The 25,304-nt window shown below is 53.1% G+C and overlaps 1 protein-coding gene across 2 annotated transcripts; it reads right to left on the bottom strand.

Annotated features, from left to right (window-relative positions):
• Nucleotides 1-957: 957 nt before the first annotated feature.
• On the bottom strand, nucleotides 958-20,189 carry MTCH1 (mitochondrial carrier 1). Of its 2 annotated transcripts, none has more exons than XM_032862338.1 (12): nucleotides 19,835-20,189; nucleotides 15,857-15,941; nucleotides 11,794-11,900; nucleotides 11,231-11,308; nucleotides 10,734-10,791; nucleotides 10,314-10,365; nucleotides 8,761-8,820; nucleotides 5,751-5,844; nucleotides 3,441-3,488; nucleotides 3,181-3,248; nucleotides 2,806-2,881; nucleotides 958-1,807 (listed from the first exon to the last, which is right to left on the bottom strand). In XM_032862338.1, the coding sequence occupies exons 1-12, from the start codon at nucleotides 20,153-20,155 to the stop codon at nucleotides 1,736-1,738; spliced, it is 1,119 nt and encodes a 372-aa protein (XP_032718229.1). In that variant the 5' UTR covers nucleotides 20,156-20,189; the 3' UTR covers nucleotides 958-1,735. The 2 variants fall into 2 exon arrangements, with proteins under 2 accessions (XP_032718229.1, XP_032718228.1); XM_032862337.1 differs by having other exon boundaries at nucleotides 5,700-5,844; nucleotides 19,835-20,188.
• Nucleotides 20,190-25,304: the final 5,115 nt, after the last annotated feature.

Here is a 25,304-nt window from a genome sequence, read left to right as displayed (position 1 = left end):
CACATGCTGGGAGACAGACATGCCTCTGAAAGGCCTTCCTTCTCTAAAGAAATGGCGCCAGCCAGGCCTGGCCCTCTCACCTATGCTCCCGCCTTCCCTTGGCGATTCAGCCATCTGGAGTGAGAGTGGGGCCTCAGAGGCCTCAACCAGTGGCCCTCACAGGACGCCCACACAGGTAGGCTCCTGCACCCCCGGGGAACAAGGATACACAAAGGAAACTGCCCTCAAGTCAATGGCTACTAGGGCCCCAGGGGAAAACTGGTTCAGCCAAAGCACCTCGGGGGGGCCTCCCTGGGGGTGACCCAGCCCAAAGTCACCAGACCCCCAGCTCTCCGAAACCACTCCCCTAGAGCAAGGGCAGAGAAACACTCGGGGAACCCAGCTGGACCCCAACTGGTACTCAGACCCCATCAGATGGAAAACCAGAGGTCCCCAGAGGAGTTCCATCTGTAAGTTCTGCTGGTTTTACAAACCTGGGTGTTGGGCAGAAGCAAATTAAGGGAGCTGTGCCTTTTCCAGAGAAGGCAGAGCTCAGTCTTTGGTGGGCCCACTCTCCCCCTTCTGCTGTAACCCCACGACCACTATGCCAAACAACTCTCGGCACAACCTGAGACAGTCATGGGCAAGCGGGGCTGAGCCAAGAGGGGTGCGGGGAGAACTTTCTGACACCAGGAGGGGTGTGGGTGGAAGTTTCTGATGCATGGGAGGGCATCACAGGCACTGCCTTCCTGCTCGTAGGCCTATGCTCTCGCTGTTGCTCTGTAACCTGGCACCTTGACCTTGTCTGATTCACGGGATCCTCCAATGGCCTCCCCCATGGCTGATCTATGCCAAGGCCCAGCACTTCTCATCCCCAGGCTAAGCCACCTGTGACCCCTTCTCACACAAGCACAGGGGCCGAGGAGGACCCCGCGGACAGCTGCTATGGTCATAAAAATAACACGCTCCCCACCAAACTCCAAATCACCACCAATACATTTTATTTGAGAGAGGGAGACAAGGTCAAATCTTATCGGGAACTTTTAAACCGAATAGTATGAGAGACAGCGGCCTGCCTAACTTCCGGGCATTGACAAGCGCGCAGGGAAGCAGATCCCACACCTAAGTCCTCACCATGGAACTGACCAGAGGAGCGTTTGAGGAGGGAGACACATTCAGAGAAGTCACATGATTTCCTTTCGGAAGGTGCCACCTTCGTGTCAGAGGAGTAGTGTTGAGAAACATGAAGGCAGTACCTAGCGCGAGCTTCCAAGCACAGGCCTGGACATGATGATGGCCTCGTGCAAGGGGCCCAGGCCCTATTTACAAAGCAGAAGAGCAGTGCTCGCAGCTGAGCTGCAGGATGATGGCTGGGGCTGTGGTGGGTATGGGTGGGGTGGGGGGTGGGATCTGACCCAGTGAGCCTTTTCCCATCCTAGCTGGACCTCCGTTAGCCAGTCTCTGGCCCCTTGCACAGGGCAGACTCGGCAAATCTGTGAAGGAAGGGGGTTCTGCCTCAATTCTCCAGCCTCACCCGCACCTTCCCAGGTCTAACGGGTAACCCATCCCCTGGGGGCAGCCTCTCCCCAACCTCCCCTTCTGGACAGACACACGGCAAATGTGGAAACCAAAGCCCCGCTAGCCGGAGCACAACGAGGTATTGCTGGGTCGGACTCATCTGACAGGTGCCCGAGATGACCACACCCCACCTGCGGTGGCCAGGCTGAGACACTGTGTTTTTTTCAGGGGATTCAGGTTACTCCAGGGCAAAGCATGATCCTGAGGACACCCGGCGGAAAAGCAAGCTGGAGCCGCGGAAAAGCTGGCCCTGGATTGGAAGGAACGGGTGGGTCAGTGACCAGGGAGGTCACACTTCTCGTCCCGCCCCAGGGCAAGGCCAGCAGGAGCCAAAGGAGGGGACCAGCGGCTCAAAGACCCCAGGATCGGGGCTGTGGGCGTAGGCTGGCAGTCCTAGAGGGCAAGGTCAGAATATGCCCTGTACTGAAGCACAAGGGGGCAGTTCAGTTCCCTTTGAAGTGTGTCCAGTGTCGCTAGGGCTAAGAGGAGACTTGTTGCCCTTCTGGATTCAGAGACTTCTGGGACTCCCTAATGCCCATAGGACATGAAGGAAGGAGGCCTGACTCAAGCTGCTGTGAAGAATGGGGTCTGCCTCTTGCCCCGACTGCTTCCCTCCCATCCATCCACTTCTCAGCCCTGAGGGCTATCGGGGTGCTGGTTTGACTTCAAGGCAAACCAAGGCTAGACCAAGGCAAGGGTCTGCCCTGCGCCAGACGCCTGCATCCGTTACCTCTGGGACCAAGGGCTCCAGGCCGGCAGGAGGGTGCTTGGGCAGAGAACACAAAATCCCAAGATTGGCACCCACGCCACATGGCCCAGCTCAAGCCTCAGGTTCTCCCGGGCAGTGGGGATGTCTTGCGGAAGTGAAGGGTTGGCCTCAGACACGGCAGCCATATTACTCAAGGGCTAAGATATTGGGCTTCACCACCTACTCCGTGGGCTCCCTCAGAGTTCTCTTCTCAGAATCTTTAAGAGTTGAAGAAAGGGAGACTGTCTTTCGCAAAATCTATAAGGAAATTCAGATCTAGCACCCTCCCATCCTTTCTAAAATAAAGTGAAAATTTAACGAAAATGCCTTAAACCAGGAGTCTGTATTCTTAATGCACCCTGTGACAACATCAGGCCCCAAGACAATCTCTCATCTTTCCACACAATGCAAAGCCCTCAAAACCATCTGACCTGATTGGTGTGGGGAAAGAATGGCGGGTGGGGTGGGGGAAGACACGCCTCTGTTGGGAGCTTGCTTACCTGCACGCTCAGGTATTTCCAGCAGTGGATCCAAGACTTGAACACGGGGGAGTACGGGGGAAGCCCGGCCTGTAGCCTACCCAGGAAGGAGAGCGCATCAGACCCACTGACCGGGGGGAGATGGCTCAGCCAAGGAGAAGGAGAGCTCAAGGAACGTCTTGGAGCTGCCACCACCCACATCCCCGAATCACGGATGCAGACTGGGGCGGGGGCGCAGTGAATCCCAGAGGATGCTGGGGTACCTGGCGGGTGGTGGGGGTGGCCAGCCTACGCACAGACCAGGCAGGAGAAAGCAGAGCGCCGGGGACAGGCTGAACTGGACGCCCTGTCCCCCACAGCCCCGGCAGGCTGCCTGGAGGAGGGGCGCACACCTACCCGCAGTTGTTCACAGCCATGAGGTCACCGACCAGCAGGAAGGGGTAGGTCAGCATGCTCACTGCAATCTGAAACCCAGGGAGACCAGAGTGGCAGTGACCCCACGGCCACAGTTCCCGACTCAGGGAGCAAGGGCATACTGTGCCAATACCCTACACCCGGGCCTGCCTCTAGCTATCACCAGAGCCAGCCTCCCAAGCCCCACTCGGGCCCGCAGGGAAGGAGAAAGGGCAGCTGGCTGAGCCGCTGGCTTGACTTACCCCCATCACAAATTTGGTATAGCTCCGGATGGCCAGGGCCTGGCTGAACTAGAGACAGAAAGGAAAACCAGTTTGTTACAGGCACTGTGGGCGGCCCTTCAGAGAAGCACTCTGACCCCATGCTGCCTGGTCTGGGGCCCCCCAACCTGACCCCATACACTGGCCTCACACCCCGTCTGGGCTCGGGTCTCCTCACACCACAGCAGATACGGTGTTCCCTTCTAGGGCCTGCCAGTGGCTTTGGTGGCCTTAGAGCCGGAGCCAGAGCCAAGAGAAGGCCTGAAAGGCAGAAGCAGGGGGAGCAGAATAATAGGACTCCCGAGACCCAGCCTGGGATGGTGAGGAGCAGAGGTGCAGACCCTGTTAAGGAGGATCATACCAGCTGTTGGCCTGTGCACCCCACTAAGCTGTGAGTTGCAAGGGTCTGGCCTGTGTCTGCCTTGATCAGTGTCCAGGGCTCAGCACACACTTGGTGCTCAGTTAAGTGCTTACTGAGTGAGAAAACAGACACCCACCCAACTCCCCAGACGCAAAATCCTGGTCCTACAGCAAAAGGGGAGGGGAAACTCTCAACTTATGGCCATATGGCCCCACCTTACCAAGCTCTCACCCCCTTCGGACCCCAAACATCTGAATCCTACTTTGCCTAGAAAACAGCCCCTCTCTAGGAAGGGGGACCTCCCTGTGCCTCAGCCTCGTGCCGCATGGCCATCCCAGCAGACGGATACCCTGCAACCTCGGACGTGGCCTTGCCCAGCCCTCTGTGGGAACGGCAGCCTCATCTGAGCCTTTAAGCCACACACAGAAGAGCACCTGAAAACCCCTTTCCATAAAGCTGGAGAAAGCCAATCAGCTGTGGGACACCACACCCCCCAGGGCCCCAGCCTTGCTGTGTATGTGATGGCAGCAGCTCCCCCATCCACAAGGCCCTGAGAAAGGGGCAGACCCTGGGTATGTGGGAGCTGGTCTCCAAGGAACCAGCTGAATTTGCCGACACTGAAAGGCCAACAGGACTCACCTACCCAAGTCAAATGACCAGACCCAACTTCCCGCTGAGCAGAGGGCTTTCAGCTAGGGTGGGGACATTCCTCACCACACAGACACATGCCCAGACACAGACACACGCAGACCATGAGCCCCCACCCCACCCGAGGTGACTCTTACAGACAGGTCCCCAGCTCGCTTATCCTCCTGGGGCTTGCAATCGCGCTGTTAGAATGTCTGGCTCCCGGGAATCTCCCGCCCATCACTGCTCCCAACTCATCCTGGTTCAGGCCGAGCTACTCAATCCATCAGGTCTCTAGATACCTTTCTTAACCAAGCACCTTTTAGCATCTCAAAACTAACGCTTCCCTATGCCTGACCCAGCCTGCTAAGGACTGTGTAGACCAGGCTGTATAGATAGACCACTGCTACGGAAATCGTAGGGTACATCTGCAGGGACACTTCCCAGGCGACCTAGAAAGCCTCAGGGCTGGGCAAGAGCCCCCAGCCCAGGACAGGGAAAGACCTAGTCCCAACCCTGTTGATTCCTAGCCAAGTGCTTCAGGAGAGCCTTTCAATCTCTGGGTCTCAACTTTTTACCAGTAAAATGGGACATTACACCTGCACTGTTCCCTTCACAACTGGGGTGCTGTTGGGAACCAAATGTCATAATGTTCACATAAACATAAAACATCAAGCAAAAGTTAAAGGGTTATGAGCTAGTCTGTATCCTGATTTCCGGATTCACTGCTGGGTCATCGCCTTGGAAAAGCTGGGGTCTGTTTTATTTCTAAAGCTGCCTAAGGAGGGGCACTCCATGAACTCCTCCACGTCTGGTTACAGATCTTGAATCTCCTCTCTCTTGAGCCCACTCTCCTCAGAGGCAAAGCTGACCCCAGCACAAGAGGTCCTTTTAGGGGGCACCTGGGTGGCTCAGTCGGTTAAGTGCCCAATTCTTATTTCAGCTCAGGCCATGATCTCAAGTGTCCTGGGAATCGAGCCCCATGTCGGGCTCTGAGCTCAGTGGGGAATCTGCTTGGGACTCCTTCTCCCTCTGCCCCTCCCCCAAGTTGTACGTGCACGCGTGCTCGCTCTCGCTCTCTCTCAAATAAATAAGTCTTTAAAAAAAAAATAAAGGGGGTCCTTTTGGACCACTCCCCAGAGACCCTCTCTAGCCCTGAGGGCCTGGTGCTAAGGATCGCAGGGTCCTGAATCTGCCCCAGACCCTGGTATCAGCAGTACACGGAAAATTGACAAGTCCTTGTTCCAACCAACCTGGGAACCTGGATTCTGGTCGTTTCCCAGCCCCCCTGGGGTGTCACTCACGCTGTCATCCACCAGGTAGGCATTGATGAAGTGGGCCAGCAGGTTACAGCCCCACAAGAATACCACATCTCCCAGGAGGTGAGGGATTAAGCCGCTAAAAAACAAGGTGAGCAAAGATAAGCAGGGGGAGGGAGGGGACCATTTCTTGGGGGCTCCATGCCCAGGAAGGAGACAAGGATGTTCCAAGCTCAAAACGTCAGCATATCCAAAGTACAGCCTCAGGAAAACAGCCTCCAGGGGCCATGTGGGCTGGCAGCTAGCCACACCAGGAGGGAGGGGTTCTTTTCTCCATGGGGGGTGGGGTGTTGTCACAGGCCACATCTGAGGCCACAAATTAGTTTAAAGTCTCACAAGTGTTAAGCCGCTGCCTTCGGCTCAGGTCATGATCTCAGGGTCCTGGGATCGAGTCCCGCATTGCGCTCTCTGCTCAGCAGGGAGCCTGCTTCCCTCTCTCTCTCTCTGCCTGCCTCTCTGTCTACTTGTGATCTCTGTCTGTCAAATAAATAAAATCTTTAAAAAAAAAAAAAAAAAAGGGCGCCTGGGTGGCTCAGTGGGTTAAAGTCTCACAAGTGGTTTTCCAACCACAGAGATATGAATGTTGCTAAATCTGGGATTTTCAAATGCAGATTAGGAAACAGGGTCTACACATTTATATTTTCTCCTGGACTCTTTATCTAATCCACTCCCACAAAGCACTTGGCTTGATGCATCTATTGTCTTCACCCCTAGAATGTTCCACTGAAGACATTCCATACAAGCTTCTGCAAGGAGGGCTGACTGTTAAAAGAGATGGCCTTCAGAAGAAACAGCCCTCCAAATTGCTACAAAAGACCCCAAAAATACAGGCAAAAGGCCAGAGATCAACGAGTCCTGCGTGCTGCTGCTGTTTCTTTCAATGTGTTTATCTGCTTGTTTAGATACAGAGTGACCTGGAAAACTCTCCTGGAGAAGAAGGGCTATCTCTTGGGAGGTGTGGCAGAGAGTTCTGAATAAGCGCAACTCTTATTTCAAAATATTTGAAGAGTTCAAAAGGATATGTGCCATGATGGAACTAAAGGGTATTATGCTGAGCGAAATATGTCAGTCAGAGAAAGACAATCATCATCTCTGACATGATCTCTCTGATATGAGGAATTTGAGAGGCAGGGTGGGGGATTTGGGGGGTAGGGAAGGAAAAAATGAAACAAGATGGGACCAGGCAGGGAGACAAACCGTAAGAGACTCTTAATCTCAGGAAACAAACTGAGGGTGGCCGGGGGTGGGGGGTAGGGAGAGGGTGGTTGGGTTATGGACATTGGGAAAGGTATATGCTACGGTGAGTGCTGTAAAGTGTGTAAACCTGGTGATTCACACACCTGTACCCCTGGGGCAAATAATACAGTTTATGTAATAAAGATAATTAATAAAAAAAAGAATATGTGCCACACATCAAGGTGATAAGGGATATGAAGAAACTGAAACTTCTCGAATGCAATCGCCAATCTTGATGCCTCCACCTGTGCTCAGACTAACCACTCACATGCGTTCTGGGGCCTTCTCGGTGTGGGAACATGTACAGGTGTCACCTGGACCGCACACACGTGAAGCACAACAGAACCTGATGCACAGGTACGTGTCGAGTCAGAATCCCTTCATACCAGGAAAGAGAGCTCTATACAGTGAGTGTGAAAACGACCAGAGGTGGTGACATGTTGTTTTATGTTCTGATGTACCCTTTATGCACACATATACTTATTCACATAGGCTTATACGTATGCATACGTATGTGTACATATATGTGTATGAATATAAGAGTGTGAGTGTAGGGGCTCCTGGGTGGCGCAGTGGGTTAAAGCCTCTGCCTTCGGTTCAGGTCATGACCCCAGGGTCCTGGGATTGAGCCCCACATCGAGCTCTCTGCTCAGCAGGGAGCCTGCTTCCCCCTCTCTTTCTCCGCCTGCCTCTCTGCCTACTTGTGATCTCTGTCAAATAAATAAATCAAATCCTAAAAAACTGAGTGTGTGTGTTTGTGTGTATTTATCAAGGCCTGGCGGTCCCAGCACTCCTGACATGGAGGACCAGATCGTGCCTCGCTGTGGGGGGGCTGACCTCTGCACTGCAGGACGGCTAAGAGCATCTGGGGCCTCTACCCACCAGCTGCCAATTGTGACAACCAAAAATCGTCTCCAGACATTTCAAGCATCTCCTGGGGGCAAAACCCCCTCTTGGTGAGAACCATATACACATGTGTGCACCTACATGGTCATTTCTTGGTTAAGTGAGACCCTACATAGAAACCTGACCAACTACAAACTACAAACCACAGTGAATGAACAGGGAACCCCATTATCCAGTATGTTATGTACATAACAGCGTGTCGGTCCCAGCCCAGACCTTAACAAGGCAAATACAAGACAGCTGTCCGGCGTGGCTCTGGGATCTGCTTGTGGTTTGTTCCATCTGGACACGGTCTTTTCAGTATAAGCTTTCTGTTTTACAGGTGACCTGAGGTGGGCGTGAGACACCCAGGAGGGCGGGGGTCTGTGGGCCTCGGGAGGCGAAGGGCCCCTGCTGCTGGCTGCTTGGCACAAAGACAGGCCCAGCAGAGTCACGTGTCCTGACCTTCCAGAAGCCGGAGATCAGATTGTTTCGTGCAATACCCGCCATGTTAAACACGGTAGCCCGGCTCAGCAAGATCAGCCCGCTCCCATCCCCAGTGCCAAGGGACAAGGTCTGGCGGAGGGCCAGTCAGTCTGTCTCCCCGCCCCCCGCCCATCCCAACCCCGTGTGCTGGACAAACAGTACCATGTCTGTGCGAGCCGTGATCTGCAAAGGGCCGAGCAGCTTTGGTCCCGGTAATCCGTGGCTCACACATGCCACGGAGCTCTACGGAGCCGGAATGCAGCTGCGCGGGAGGGGCAGAGCCCCATGGTTAGTCTGAGCCTGGCGGCTATGGCCTGAGAGGTCAAGAAGGTATCTGTTAGTAGAGCCATGCCACGAGGCCAGCTATGGGGTACAGAAACTCACGTACACAAAGAATCCCAGCAGACCCTCCTCTTTGAAAATCTTCCCGATGGAGCTCAGCACACCACTGTGAAGAAGGGAAGACAGGGATATGAGGTCCCCCGGTCACCTTGGAGCTCAGCCCCTGGTGAAGTGGGGAGCCCACCATCCTGCTTAGAACTGAGCCGGCTAGTCTTGGCCTGGATAGGGAGGCAGGTGGGTTGGGGGAAGGCTCTGTTACCAGGCAGAACCCAAGCAGCGAAGACGAGAGGGCGCTTGTCTGGGGGTGAAGGGTATTTACAGTTCACGGAGACGGGAAAGCCCTCACCCCAGGAGAAGCCTAGCGGTTCCCTGCTGCTGCTTTCTGGGGATCTGGTGGAATTTGGCCATTAGGTTTCCAGTCTGGGCTACTGCAAAGACAACAGCCCTGAAGCAGCCTTCGGGCAGAGAAGGTCTGCATGCCCGACAGCGGGACAGCAGGAGGGGTAGCAAGTGGGGACCCACCTGCCCATGGGGCAGAGAACGAGCAGGGGGCCCTGCAGGAGACCCTGGAACCAGATAGCCCAGATGCAGCCTGGAAAAAGGCACCCCCCCCACCCCCCAACCCCGGCAGAAGCTCAGAGATCCAAGGACAGGCTGCTGCTTTCGGTATGAAATGCAAAGGAGGTTCAAGAGCCATCTCTGGGACCTGGGGCTAGTGATGCCGAGCAGCCTGTCCTACGTGGACCTCCTCCAAAGCCTAGGCAGCAGGGGAAACCTAAAAGAAAGCTGCAAATGGTGGGAGCCAAGGCCCTAGTGCTAGGCTGCTCCCAGGCCCCTGCCCTGCCAGGCCCCACAGCCCTTCTTCCTGAATGCAGCTTGGCCCACCCGGGCTCTTAGCCGCATCCTCCCCTCCAGCTCCTGTCAACCACCATTACATTTCAGTTTGGGACAATAGGCCAATTTCCCACTAGTGAACCCAAAATGGGGCCATGGCAGTGGAACCACAGGACGGCTGTAGAAACAACAGAAGCCAGGAACTGAGAGTCTTAGGAAAGGTCCCAGAGACTGTCCTCCTGCCATGTGCCTCTAGCCTCCTCCCACTGTCCTGCACTGAGCTTTAGGGGGCCAGGGAGGGCAGAACTGCCACGGGTGAGGGCTGTGGCCCCACAGCTACGTCCCCACAGCTCCCAGCTCAGGGGTGGGCACAACAGATGCTGGGTGAGTACTGGTGAACCACTGAGGGGACGGGGCCACGCCCACAGGGGGAAAGCCTCTTAGCAGAAAACAAAATGAGCTAAATGGTTCAGGGCATAACTGAGGGTCCAGGAGGGAACCCTAGCTCAGTCCTGAGGGGCACAATCTGAGCCAACTCTGCTCCCACTCACCCCCTCTGCAGGGCTGCCAGAATCAGCCAGGGCAGCCCTGGACACACGATGGAGATGAGCAAAGGCTCGGGACATCGACCATGGCACCCCCTGCCATGTTCCCCTGAAGCTAGCATGAGACTGAGGGCAGAAGAAGGACAGCACCTGACCCCAGCGCGGCCTGTCCCAGCAGACTCTGAGTGGCCGCTCCTGCCAGTTCTGAAGAATCACCCACCTGTACTTGGCCTCCCGTCCCACAAATTGGACCATGCAGCGCATTGAGATGACTGAGGAAAAAGAAACACACAAGGGTGACATGGTGGCCAAAGCCCAGGGCAACCCAGTGTGTGTGTGTGGTGGGGTGGGGGGGTTGCCTGCTGCCGTGGCCACCATGCATGGCCTGTGTCAGCGCAGGAGGGCAGGAGGGCCTCAGGGATTCCCATCATACCCCATGACCACGGCATCCTGTTTCTTCTGCCCAGGAAGGGCCCTGGCTCCCTCTGGACAGGACTCCCTGCCAATCTCTCCTCAGTGCGGTTCCAGGAAAGGACCCCCACACGACTGTACTTCCCAGTGATCCACCACCGCCTGCCTGGCTATGGCCCATGAGGGGTTACCCCACAGTGGAGAAGCCGTCTCCCCTGGGGTGGCTCACCATGCAGGGGGTGGGCCAGCATGCGGGACACACACTGCATCATCATCTCGTAGGAGGTCTGGAAGAAAGCAGAGGGTGGGGACTCAGTTTGCCCTCTCTTGGGACCTGGCACTCCCGGGGAACCATAAGCTCTTACAAGGGAAAAACTGGGATCCCACAGCTCCCGGTGGGGTCAGCCAACCTGGGATCACCCCACTTATCAGCCAACCCCCACTTCCCTTACTGAGGAGTGCTACTAAGTCTTGCACTAGACCCCATGATAGTCAAGAGGCTTTCTGGTATTCTTTAGGGTATGCGGACAGGGTTCCTTCCATGTCCTACCCTAGCCACATGTGTGTGAGTGAGAGCGCGCGCGCGCGCACACACACACACACACACACACACACACACACGAGGAGCCAAATCTGTGTCTCTTCAATGACCCGGTCCACTCTGCGGTGAGAAATAATCAGACTGCCCTCCCAGGGCCCCTCCCTCTCCCAGCTCTAGATACCCACCTCTTTCACTACTTTCTTCAGAGAAGTCTTCATGTCATCCTTGTTGGAAACCTGCTCGATCTCATCTGGAGGAAAAACCTGAGATACAAAAAACAAAGAAGTGGGGCACGTGGCTGGCTCCGTCGGACAGCATGCAACTCTCAATCTCAGGGTTGTGAGTTCGAGCTCAAGCCCCACATGGGCGTCATGCTTACTTAATTAAAAACAAAACAGAATAAAACAAAGGAGGGCCAAAAGCAAAGTACAGCTATATCTTTTAAATATCATACTTAAGAGACAGGGATAGCAGGAACCAGCTCCTGCAATTTTCCCTGCAGCTGGGTCCACCTCCAGTTACTCCAGGGCTGGAGCTCCAGGGGTTGGGAGGGAGCCCCTGCCGGCATGGTGTCACAGTTGTGGGCAAGCAGGAGGACTACAGGGCAGGACACTTCCCAATCAAGGAAACACAGTCCTGGGCCGCCAGGGTGTACAGCCCTCGCTACGGTGCACACAGCCACCACTGGGGCTGGCAGGGAACTTGGGGGAACCTCAGGTAACTGCTCCTGGCTTTGCCCCAGGCTCACCTTCTTCATACTGCCCCGGGTCACCGTGGAGAGGGCGTTGGACATCAGTCGGGGGCTCAGGCCTCGGAAAAGCCCTATCTTCCCATCCACCTGCACGATGTACTTGGCTATAAGAAAGCAGAGATGGCCGCATCACGTCTGGGGCCAGACGAACTCACTCCACATCACACTCACTCCCAGACCAAACGTGTCCTGTCCCTCGGTCACAGAAGGAGCAGCTTTCTATCCAAAACTCCAGATGCAATTGGGCCCCAACTCCAAAGTCTTCTCTAGCCCATTTCTCTGGGTAAAACCTTCAGAATGTATTTTCAACCAACAAAGTCACATATTTTAACTTTGAAGAAATATTTGGCAAGCTGGGATATGGTATTTTAACTCAGCAACTTCAGTGCTACAACCCAGAAACCACTTCTGTTGCTCATAAAAAGTTTCTCTTGGGGCGCCTGGCTGGCTCGGTCAGGGGAGCATTCAGCGCTTGATCTCGGCATCATGTGTTCAAGCCCCACACTGGAAAAATAAATTAATTTTTTAAAAAATGTTTTCCTTGGGGGCAAGAAAAAAAGCAAAAAGGCAGAGAGTGCCCACAGGCAATGATGAAGTTTGCAACCTAAGGGAGAAGAAAGGGAAAAAGGAAGAAAGAGCATTCCCTGAGCACACCATGGAGAAGGCCGTCCTCATCCTGTCACTGTCACTGTGCTGCACCCAGGCTCCCACCTGGTACATAGTAGCATTTATGAATCACAGCAGGGCGTGGGGAGAGTAGGTGGGGGTGGGGGGATGGGACACAGCTAGTGGAGAAGTAACCAAAACAGGCACCAGTGAACTGTTCTATAGAAAAAAACATAAGCAGTCAGGGAAGTTGGACCCTACCTGAATGAGTCAGTACTTTTTTCTTTCTTTTTAAGATTTATTTATTTGAGAAAGTGAGAGCATGTGAGGGGTGGTGGGGAACAGATGGTGGCAACAAGCAGAGGAAGGACAAGTAGACTCTGCACTGAGCGTGGAGCCCGATGTCAGGTTGATTCCAGAACCGGAGATCATGACTTGAGCCAAAACCAAGACCATGACCTGAGCCAAAACCAAACTTAACCAACTGACCCACCCAGGTGTCTCTAAAGATTTTATTTTTTTTTTAAGTAACCTCTGCACCCCAAGATCGAGTCACGTGCTTTACCAACTGAGCCAATCACATGCTCGATCCAAAGTTCCATTATTTTAATATAAACTTTTAAACTATGTTCAAAAAGGTGATGTATTCTTTTTTTTTTTTTTTTAAGATTTTATTTATTTATTTGACAGACAGAGATCACAAGTAGACTGAGAGGCAGGCAGAGAGGAAGGGAAGCAGGCTCCCTGCGGAGCAGAGAGCCAGATGCCGGGCTCAATCCCAGGACCCTGGGATCATGACCTGAGCCGAAGGCAGAGGCTTTAACCCACTGAGCCACCCAGGCGCCCCAAAGTGATGTATTCTTATAAACCTGCATACCTAGAATAGAAGCTAGCAGAACTTTCTCCCAAATACTGTGCTCCCCTCCCAGACCCAACTTCAGCTCCTTAGCACCACGCAGTGGCAGAAACCAGCAAAAGCGCCTTTCTCTCCACGGCAACATGTCCGCCAACCCAACAAATTCAATGTCACTGCTAGAAGAGGCTTTCAGTGGGGCCGGAGAGCACCTGTTCCCTGCATATGTGGCTTTCTGAGATAAGGGTAGGGCTGGAAATAGAGGAATAGGAGGGGACCGGACACTGGGTGACATGGCAGGGTGCCCTGCTTCGCAGAGTGAACAGGCAGGAGGAAGGTTTGTTTTGGGGGAGGGGAGCTCCAGGCAGCGAGAGAGGCAGGCAGGATAAAGCCTCAGTGTGATCAAGAGTGAGTCACTTAGCCTCTTTCTATCGGATTTGCCCATCAGTAAAAAGGGAGAAAGGATGGGGTGCCTGGGTGACTGAATCAGTTTAGTTAACTGAATCAGTTAAGCATCTGCCTTCGGGTCCTGCGATCAAGCCCCGCATTGGGCTCCCTGCTCAGCCGGAAGTCTGCTTCTCCTGCTCCTTCTGCTGTTCCCCCATCTTGTGCTCTCTGGCTCTGTCTCTCGCTGTCAAATAAATTAATAAAATCTTAAAAAGAAAAAAAGGAGTAAGGATCCCTTTCCCCCTCATCTCAGAGGTGATTTAGGAATAAGTAAGAGCAGAGAAAGGTATAAAATATCCCTATGGCCCAGCCAAGGCTCAGTCATTCCACGGTCTCTCTGCAGTCCCTGGAAAAAACTCTCCAGGCTGTTACACCAAAGAACATCATGTGGCACTTTCCATCGCAACCTGGAGAGGAGTAGATGTTGTCTAGATAGGAGACAGCTGAGCCCCCTTGCTCACATGAGAGCAGGCACGGTTATCTTCAACTGCCCAACGGCTGTCTGTTTACAACATCTGGCTGGAAACAACATTTCTCTACTCACGGTGAGTGGGGGCACAGAACTCTGCTCATCTCTGTAAGATGCAAGATGTGGGTCAAGATCCCTTCACCCTGAGTGCTTTCGGGAAGCACTGTGTGACACGAGAAGAGGCAGTCTGGGTTCTGACCCTTGGTCCCTCGTATGTCCAGAGCACGCACAGAAGCCACCAGGAGGGGTTGGCAGCTCGCTGCCCCAGCTTCCCACAAAACCCGTGGTCACTCTGTACCCTAAAGCTTCTCCATGCGACGGTCAGCACACCCGCCCACTTCTGTGACCTCCCCCTCCCCTTCCTGGACTGTTTCTAAATAAAACCAAACGTGAACACACTTTCCCACAAAATGACATGTCTGGCCTGGCCATGGGCTCCTCAACACCATGGTGGCAAAAATGGAAGAGCCATGACATCAGATTCTGCCAACAGTGTGGAATTAAAAAGAAAAAGGCAGGGGGCAGGGAGGGGGCGCCTGGATGGCTCAGTCAGTTAAACGTCTGCCTTCGGCTCAGGTCATGCTCCCAGGGTCCCTCGTACGGTTTTCTAGTCAGCAGGGAGCCTGCTTCTCCTTTGTCCTGTGTGTGTGCTCACACTCTCTCTCCAGCTCTCATTCTCCTTCAAATAAGTAAAAAATACAAAGTAAAAAAAAAAAAAAAAAAATCTTAAAAAAAAGAAAGAAAGGTGACAGGAGGCAAAGCCCCAGGTTATTCGGCAGAGAGATGTTCAGACATCATTCTGGACTGACCAAACAGGTATGAAGAGCAGAAGTGGAGGAAGTCTGGGGGCGGGGGGGCATCAGCCCGACTGTGAACATGGAGAACGAGGGCACATTTAGAGAAGTCCAGTGAGGGTGGGCACTGGGAGACACTGATGGTGTGCTGGGACGGCCTGAGCCAGCCGGCGCCTAGAGGCCTGGGCATGAACAGTAAGAGGCAGCCAGGTGGGCTCAGCAGCCTGGGCTGAGCTCCCCCGGGGTGGGCCTCTGGGGAGAGACCTCTTAGCCAGCAGAGCCACAGCAGGAGCTGTGGGGTGCTTGCACGAAGGGCCTGGATAAAGAAGCTGCCACGGCTTTGCGTACCAGGAGCGCGGGGGCCAGCAAAGCAGTCTGCCGAGCTCCAGCGGCCGCTCAGGGCAGGCGGGAGGTGAACCGCGACGCCCTGGGCACTGGCTGCTCCGTGCCTAGTGTGGGAAGATGCTCGAGGGGGCCCCACCGCCTGGGGAATGCAGGGGAAAGAGGAGGAAGGGAAAGAACACAGGAAGCTGCTGGAAAAGGCCTCCTGCTGGCGTAGCAGCAAAGCAGAAACACTGGTAACAGGGCCAGAATGCTAGGAAGGCAGAGGGAAACCTCCCTGGACCCCCATTTTCAGGCACAACTTGGGGTGGCAGGGATGACGGGTCCAGTGTCCAGGAGCTACAGGCTGTGGAGCTGGACCAAAGCTGTCTTGTTTACCTGCTCCCACCCTAGCGACCCGCTGTCGCCAGGCACACTTCAATCCCTTCCGCCCCCCTCACCCGTCGGACACGGGGTCACGTTCCCCTGCGTGTGCCCTGGGGCCAGCTGGGCCTGCTCCCGGCTGATGTTTTGTCTGTGTGGGCTTTCCAGCCTGGGAAGCAGACTCACCATAGGTGAAGAAGCTCGGCAGATAGAGGACCTTCCTCCCCAGCACATTGGTCCCAATGGTGGGGGGCATTGGCTCATGACCCACCTTCAGAATCAACAAACACAAAAAGCAAGGTCAGATTCCACTGTTGATCCGGCTCATGGCTCATGCCCCCAGGCCTTTGCCTCTTTGCCCACACATTCCAACGGCGCTCCTGTTGGACGTTCTCCATGGCAAAACGTACCAAAAATGTCATCAGCAGTCTAGAACCATCAGCATCACACAGGCTCCCAACCAATGGAAATGTCTAGTCCCGGACCCCACCCCCCCATAATCCAAGTCACCCTGTCCCCCAACATTCTCACCTTCAGATTCCAGACATTTCCAGGGCAGAAAGCCCCCAGCCCCTTTTATGTACTTTGAACCCTGCGCTCATCTCAGAATAAATCTCAGGTAATTCCCATCTCTGGGCTAACATTTCAGTCCGATCTCAATCCCAAAGGCACCAACACCCAAACACATTAAACCCCCATCTCAGTCCCGAACTTCAGACGGCCCACCTCCGAGTAAGCCACCTCAGGGTGCACCCCACACTCAAGTTCCTGACTGCCCCCCACTGGAGAGGCGGACAAGTCTGTCCCTCTGGCTCCCAGGCAGAGCAAACTGTTACCTCCAGTCCCGGATGCTCCTCAAACAATTCTTCATCTGTGTTCTAATCTTGATTACTTCATATCCCTGTGACACAATGACCCCTTCATTTCTGTAGGGCTATCGTAATTCTTGCTGTATAGACGCTGGTTGTAATTATAGTACCCGTTAAACTCATGGGGGAGAGGAGAGGACACAGCCACCCACACCCCTTGGGGGCGGGGGTGTCTCTCCTGAGGGGTGAGGCCATTTATGATGCTGCCAACTGTTGAGGAGAGAGACTCTATGGCCAGGCAGGAGGCAAGGTATTTAGACTAGCACCTAAGTGGGGTGCGAGAAGTCCCCTTCCTGGGCAGGGGGCCAGGACACAAGCCCTGTCCCTCACAGGAAGGCAGTCAAGCACCTGGACCAGAGCAGCTTCTTTTGGATGTAGCAGGGAGCAGAAATGGCAAGGTTGGGGAGCTCTGCCTTAAAAACTGGACTAGGTATGCTTCTAGTGTTTTCCTGGTCCAATTTCCTCTCTTCTTCACCTTAGTCAAGTGTTTTTGAAAGTTCTGGCTGTCACTTGGGGACGTCATTCTGAGCTACATGACACATCACTGACTGTACATGAAGAAACCCCTCCATGATGGCCACCTTCTTTTGGAAAAAACGAAATTGTAGCCCAGGGGAGTTGAAGGAAAGGGATGAGCCAGCTGACCCAAGCTGTTAGCCCTCCCCCTGTAGACCTTTCCCCTTCTCGGACAAATGCTCGAAGGTGTCAGAACCCCTATTCCCTCCCCTCCTCACTGGAAAACCTTTAGTTTTGATTTTGTTCCCTTCCATAGGTGCTATTCTCTTTACACCCTCAACTCCAAGCCTGAGCTACTACTGTTCTGTTGCTGTCTCACTCAGTCAAGTCACCATCTGGGGGTCCTAGCAATTCCACCCACACCTTTAAATCTGCTGTGTTCCTTCACCCCAGAGCCCCCAAAAGTCTATTTAACTTCCACCTGGAGTTACCAAAGGCACACATCTCAGCCCCATTCCCTCATCCTCAAGTTTCCCTTCTTTGTGCCCAAGTCACATGCAGCCTAGTTCATCCCCAGATCTTTTAAGCCAGTCCTCCCCCCGCCAGAGCTGCGGCTCTGCACCTGACACTGGCAGAGCCAGTTCCTCACCCTCAAACTTCCAACTCCTGAAACTTGACTTGGACAAACCCCGATCCGAGACTCCATGTTCTTGTCCACTTGATCTAGCCAACCCCCGAATCTGCCACTCCAATCCTGCCACTTGCCCTCCCCCAGACTGGGAGCTGCCATTTTACAAACTATGGCTGATTCCCAAGGTATATGTATTAAGATTTCACCCTGAAACATGTTACACTCAGCACCAGCTGGGTTCAGATCACAAAGACGACCTCTGTCACCCCAACTGGGGACACCATCCTTACCCATCCAGTTCTTTTCACCCTCTAATCTCCCTCCGGCCCAATTCCCTCTTCAAATAACTCGTATTTCAATGCTCTTCTCACCGTACACCAAATCCACCATGAAGCCGCTCCTCATTTCATTCCTGTGAAACCCCCTCCCCGCTCCCACCAATTCCTGATGTACTCCAGCATCCTCTATCCCAGAGACCCTCCTAGCTGCCACCCTAAAAACCCAGCCCTCACCCAATCTTGCTCTGTCAGATGAAAAACTCAGCCCTGGTACCCTTGCTTCTCAGGTAACATCAGTTCCAAAGCCCCCACTTTCTCTCCCAAGCCTGTAATCTCTACAGCTGAAAATGCAGCCCTAATTCCTTAAGAAATCAGCTCCCAGATCATAACCAAATACCAGTCTCAATCTTCCCCCACCAGCTATTTCCAAATCTCAGTTACCATGAGATGCCAGTGAGGCATCTTCGTGTCCCTGACTCAATCTCCTCATTGCTTGTCATATTCCCAGTCACACCTAAAAATCTACTGTTCCATTCCTCGGACCACAGATTTCAACTGCTCCCATGCCAACTGTATCTCCCACTCTCTCGGTCCTGTTACAAAGACAGTAAATCTGGTGCCCATTCGCTTCAACTCCAACCTCAAATCTTGGTTGGCCTCCATGTCAATTTTTACCCCCTCTATTCCTTCTCTTCCTCACTAGAAAATTCTAGGCAAAATCTTCAGTTATCAGTCCCGGCTGGAACCACCCCTATCTAAACAGTGCCCATCTCAGTCTTGTCCACCTAACTCTGCCAAATGCACTCCTTCCACCCGGCTTCCTTCCAGCTCAATCTCTCCCTTTCTCAAGCAGCCCACTTCATCTGCAAGGCCTTGCCGGCCACCACCATACACCAAGGGCCCCTACAGAGTCATCCCTACCTTGGCCTCAGTTTCTGCCAGTCTCTACCTATCCTGCCACAGTATGTCCCAGCAGCCCCTTCTGCCCAATTCCAAAACTCCATAACCCATTCCCACCCCATACAAGGACTGTAAGTCCCATCTCTCTACCCCAGCTGTGACTTTCATTTTCTCTTCCAAATGCGTCATCTCTTTCCCCCTAAAAGCCTCCTCCTCCTCGGTCTCCTCTCCAGACAAATCGCTATCACACCCCTCCCCCATTGCGTCGCCCTATCTGTTCCCCTCCCTCAAAACGCGTCACCCTGCTCCCTCCCATCAAATCTGTCGTCGCCATCAAATCCAGAGCCCCCTTCTGCAAACGCATAGCTCTCCCCTGCTAAATCTTTTGCCTTCGCCCTTTCCCACTAAATCCCCTTACCATTAAATCCACTGTCTCCTCCCCAGCGCCCCCACTTCCCCGAGTCTGATGCCCTTTCTTTTCTCCTAAATTTTTGGCCCTGGCCTCCAGTCCTTTGTCCCCTCAAACAGCTTTAAATCCTTCTCTATCAAATCCCAAGCTCCTGCTACCCTCCCCCTTAAGTATGTGCTCTTCATCTAAATATTCTCTCTTGGCCCCCAATCCTCCTCCCCGCCCACTCGCCAAAACTTCCCGCCCCTCCCCCCATTTCTGTTGCTTCTTTACTTGCCCTAAAATGCTGCCCCTTCCCTCCTATTCTAAGTTCATGGCCTCCGTTCCTTCATCCTCCAAATCCCTCTCCCCGTTCCTTCGATCCCTCCCCTTCACCCACCAAAGTCCTTGTTCCTTCCATCCTCTCCCAAATCTGTCGCTTCTACCCCTTCGCCCCCTTTCCTGCACCCCCAAGTCCCTCAACGCTTCCTTTCTCCCTCACTCCTTCAGCCCACTAAACCTGCCGACCTCGCCCCATCCCCAAATCCGTCGCCACAGATTCCCCACCCCCAACCTCTTCCAGATCCCGGCCTGTCACCTTCACATCAGCCCCCACCTCCCTGCGGCGCCCTGGCCGCGCACCTGGATAAGCAGCTTCACGTAGAGCAGCGGGTGGCTGAGCGCCGTCACGCCCGCTCCCAGCGCCACGAAAAGAGCCTCGGTGGTCGGGGCGTTGTCCCCGGAGCCCAGGCCCCCGGACGCGCCGTCCATCCTGCGGGCGGAGGGCTGTGCCGCAGGCCGAGGGTGGCGGGGGTGTGCACGGTGTGCAGGCGGCGGATCACGAGCCCGAGCCTCGACCCCCGCCGCCGCTCCACCGCGAGCTCCAGCTCCTGCTCCGGCTCCCGCCATCCCCGCGGCACCGCCGCGAGCCCAGGGCGCCACTTCCGGGTCCGAAGCCCCCATGGCGCGGGGCTGCGAGGTCACTCCCCGTCACGTGACGGAAGGGCGCCCCGCCCCTAGCAGGCGTCAGGGGGCGGAGCGGGGCCGCACCACTCGCGATTGCGGGGGAGCGCGGGTGTGTGGCGCGGCGAGTGGTACGCGCCAGATGTGGCCTTTGGGCGCGATTGGGGACTGACCCCACGCTGGGCTGCAAGCCGGGGCTCAAGTGGTCGCGGGCGGCCCGGGCCGGGGGTTCCGGAAGTGTGAAGCCTGCCGCCTGCCGAGGCGCTCCCCCGGGGACCCCCCCGAAGGCGGCGGGGGCGGGGCTCGACGGCTGTGACAGCCGGACGGCCCCAGTACGGTCTGCGGCGCTTCCAAGCCCCCTCCCCGGCTTGGTGAGTTTTCTCCGCAGTTCTAGGCCCGCCCCTTTGCGGGCTGGACCCGGGGCACTGATGCTTGCGAGGCCTCCTCCTCCAGTCTGAGCTCCTCCGCGCTCTCCAGTCTTGTCGTACCGCTTTATCCTCCCCACTGTGCCAAATTTAGGAGCCCTTTAGCTACTGTGGTCTCCCTCTTTTGTAGCCGAACGTTCCTTAGAGCCCACGGTTAGGAAAGTATTTTGCCCTAAAGTATTTGAGTATCTCCCTCACTACGGGGTGAGGGTTTTAATCCATCTTTAAATGGGAGGATACACAGGCACTGAGCTAGGCAACGAAAGTCTAATATTTAAATGGGTAATGATAACTGGCCTTCAACTCACACTCGCTATATATGCCCGGCATGTTAAAGTGCTTTACAACACGTTAACTCAAGAACGATCGTGGAGGGGGCCCTTGGGTGCCTCAGTCGATTAGGCCTCCAGCTCTTGACTCTTGATCTCCGCTGAGGTTTGGATCTCAGGGTCGTGAGTTCCAGCCCCGATTCGTTCATGCTGGGTGTAGAGACTACTTTAAAAAACAAAACAAAACAAAACAAAACAACCCTCGTAATAGCCCTGCGAGGAAGGTATTTATTACAGCAAGTACCCTGTCCCTGTTTGTAATCATGCCCACTCTCAGCCCCAACAACCCTGCTGGTAGAGGAGGTTCTCAGTAAATGTTTATATGGAAAAAATTGAGTATCCCAGAGTCCGCAAGGACACAGCAGTGGGGAATCTGGTACTTACTCTGTGTTCTTTGTGGGAAGGTTCTTTAGAATAGAGGTATGCCTTCTGACCCCTTGGTCCAGGCTTCCTGCAGGCTGCTCTGACTCTCTTTTCCCCCTAAAAAGCCATCTCCCCCCTTGCCACTCCTGACAATAATTACTCTACATTGCCCACATCCAAATCCTGCCCATCTACGTCCCTCCCTTCTTCTCTCCCCTCCTTGGGCTCTCTTACCCAGGGTCTTTCTGGTCTCAATCACTACAAAGCTTTGTAGCCCTTTCAAGTTACACGTTTTCCTCTTCAAACACAACCTTCATCAAACCTACCTTTAGCTCTCAGGAGCACTCTAAATGACTTCCCTTTGCCTGGATTCGAATTTCACTTTCTTAACAGAAACCTTAAAATCAGGTTCATTCACAGCTTCCGGTAACATCACAGTGGCACACTAACTCTCCACCTGGAAGTCAGGCTCTGGATGGGAAGAAGTGGGGGAGGGGCGGGGAGGGGATCTCCTCTCACCTTACTTCTGAAACTCTGTCACAAACCTCCTTTTCTGGGCTTTTCCTCACCATCTTTCTCCACCTGTTTTTCCTTCTGAACTTGACTGGTGTTCACTGCTAGGCCTTTTACTCTGTCTCACTTACATGGTCACCCAACTTTCTGTGTGTATTTGGTCCTTAGAGTCTGTGCCTGGGTAAAAGGCAGCTATATTGTGTTGCATTGTCTACAATGTAGCTGCCTTGCATTGTTTTATATCTTCCTCCCCACCAAATACGGGAATATGGGGACATACATACAGTAAATGTTCAGTAAGTTGGTTTTAAGTGTTTGAACAATTTCCTTAAGCAAAGACATTAAAAAATAGATCAGCCAAAGCAATTATATCTCTAGGGATCTGAGCAGAAGCAAATGCAAACTGCGCCACAACTCTGTTTCTACAACCCAGGGCTCACAGGGACACCAAGAGGAAGGAAAAAAAAAAGTCCTCACAGTAAAAAAAAAAAAAAAAAAAAAAAATTACAAACCATTCCAAAACACATTCCATAATGAAAGTGAATGGGCAAAAGGAGGATTAGTACTCCCAGGAACTAGACATAATAAGGCAATCTGGAAGAGACTATGGGGGGGTGGATGTATTTTCAAATGAAGGCAAAAATAAAGACTAGAAGTACTGGGGGAAAGGACTGTGAAAAAAGAACAGGGATATTTGAAAAGAAATCAAACAGATGATTTAGAAATGAGAAGTATACTTATTGAAATGATTGAAAGAAAATCTTGCTCAGGGTTCCCTCTACTAAGCAACCTAGAACTCTTACTTAGAGCTATACTTAAGTACTTATATTTAATAGTACTTAGAACTATAAAGCAGTGAGCTCTGGGTGGATTAGTGGCCCCCTGTGGTCCCGTGACCGGTCCCGTGACCATCTGCAATTACTTACCAGGCAGCATTGTGGCTGCCTGCTTTCCTGTCTGTCTCCCTTGTTAGACTGTAAATTCCTTGAGAGCAGGACTGGCCTATTCATGCTGGCACAGATCCCAGCATATGGTAGAAACCTATCAAATGTTTTCTAGAAAATGAATCAATAAGCAAAAATACTTTAAAAAATTGTACAGGGGCATCTGGGTGGCTCAGTTGTTAAGCGTCTGCCTTTGGCTCGGGTCATGACCCCAGGGTCCTGGGATGGAGCCCCTGCTGGGGCGGGGGGGGGGGGGGGGGGGGGAGTGGAATCCTGCCTTTCCCTCTCCCACTCCCCCTGCTTATGTTCCCTCTCTCGCTGTCTCTCTCTGTCAAATAAATAAATAAATAAATACTTTAAGGTAAATAAATAAATAATTGTACAAAGTTATTATGGTAGCACCACTTACAGAATGAAAATTTTAGGAAGACCCATATGCCCCAAAGTAGGATCAAACAGCAGAAAATTAACAAGAAATAAATCTGCTGTAGACCTTGAGAATTGCCAAGTATATAAACCACCAATCCCTGGAGTCCTGTGGGGAACTATTGTTACAATGAAAAGAGAATACGAAATACTAAGTACCCATTATTGCAGCTAGGTTGACATCACGCTAACCTGGTTAGGAGTGAATTTGACATGATGCTAAGGTCAGGCCTCACCTGGCGACGGGCAAGGGACACCGGATACTGGAGAATTTACCCTGCTTTAAAGAAAATGGGGTTGTTCTAGATGTAGGCTCCCTGTTTACTAGTTCTGGGTGAGAACATTCTGGCTGCTGTCTCTGTTCACTCTGGGTGTGGATGGGTGGGGAGCACGGGCCTTCCCTCTGTCATGGAGCCCTGGGGTTCTGTGCAAAGCAGGTTGGTTACCTTGTTGGTGTAGGGCTGCTTCCACCCAAGGAGTTAGGGGCTTCTAATTAGCTAGTAACCGCCCAGCAGTTCCTGTCAAAGAGGACTCTCTGAATTAGGGGAGCAGAGAAGCATGCTAAGAGAGAGCCACCCAATTCAGGAAACACCTCTTATTCTAAGTATGCCAAAAGAAGTTCCATTATAACTGACCGTCTCAGGAGTTCCAGCATATTGTGCAGGTCACCAGGAATGTATGGGCGTGAGGAATCACAAGCCTTCTGAAGGAAACGGGGGAGACAACTTTGGGACTAACAGGTCCCAAGGCCTTGGGATGAAATGCGCAAGAGCAAAGAGGGGAATTAGGGCCTCTGCACTGTGGGGAGATAGAGCATCTCATTGAACTCGTGCTCACACTGTTGTCAGAGGATCAAATGCCTTCTTGCTTTGTGCTCTGCCCTTTGTGCTCTGCCTAGGGGAGAAAGGTGCATCTATCTGAATCTCACAGCCAACGTAAAAACGTCTATTTAATCCTAAGAGGTGGGGAGAGGTTTCTTCTGCTGTAGTCCATAAAAATCAAACATGATTAGACCCTTGTCCAGAGTTTTGGGTGAATCTGGGGATTAAGATGATATCATCCAGGGGCGCCTGGGTGGCTCAGTCAGTTAAGTGGCTGCCTTCAGCTCAGGTCATGATCCCAGGATCCTAGGATCGAGCCCCAGGTCCTGTTGGCTCCCTGCTTAGCAGGGAGTCTGCTTGTCCCTTTCCCTCTGTCCCTCCTCCTGCTCATGCTCTGTCTCTCTCAAATAAATAAAATCTTTAAAAAAGACACAGAGAGAGAGAGGTGATATCATTCAATGGGAGACTATCCAGGCCTGCCAAGGAAAGAGCTGTTGATACCGGGCAAAGGCACAGATGAGCCTCAAAAACATTAATCTGAGTGAAATAATCCAGAAATGAAAGAGCGCCTGCTGTGTGGTTCCATTTACGTAACATTCTTAACCAGGCAAAATTAATCTGCGGCGATAAAAATCAGAACAGTGGTTACCTATGGGGAAGGAATGGCTGTAAAGAGGCATGAGGAACTTTCTGGGGGGTAGAAACACATTCGTGTCCGTTGGGGTGGTGATTACACACATGGGTGCACTTGGAAAATCTCACCAGGCTGTACTCTTAAAACTTGGGCATTTTATTGTATGACCATTATTCCTTAATTGAGGAAAAGCTATTTCAGGACTAAGATTCTAGTTTCCTCTTAGTAGGTATCTTGGGGACGACACTGTCTGAATGTCAACTGCAGACATTCGTGTGAATCCTTGTGTAACTAGAAAGACAACACGACTGACTCCCTTCTCTACTGCTTCCCTACCAGCCCCTGGCAGAGTCTAAATTCTTATATGTAGTAGCGTGCTGGTCAGTTCGAGAACTGGTCCTCTAGGAAGAAAAAAAAAATTCCAAGTTATAGCACCTGCCAATTCATGAGGTGGAAATACTCTCACTGTGACTGATTTCAGGCTGTTAATGTGACATGTCGCTGGGCGTGGAGTTGGGAAGAGATAGGTACGATTGACTGGTGCAAGCCAGCGGGAAAGGACTTCAGCACAGGGCAGCAACAAGCCTCTCTCATGAAGCTTCTGGGGAGCCCCAACAGACCTGAGCGAGCAGCTGTTCAGCACTGTGTGGTTCGGGAACCAGCAATTTCCTCCTACCCTGAATGTGAAGGATGA

Source organism: Lontra canadensis, unplaced genomic scaffold, assembly GCF_010015895.1.
Source record: "Lontra canadensis isolate GAN:19392208 unplaced genomic scaffold, GSC_riverotter_1.0 scaffold23, whole genome shotgun sequence".
NCBI lineage: Eukaryota > Metazoa > Chordata > Mammalia > Carnivora > Mustelidae > Lontra > Lontra canadensis.
Note: the sequence above shows the minus strand (reverse complement) of the source record. Positions and strands in the feature narration are given on the sequence as shown.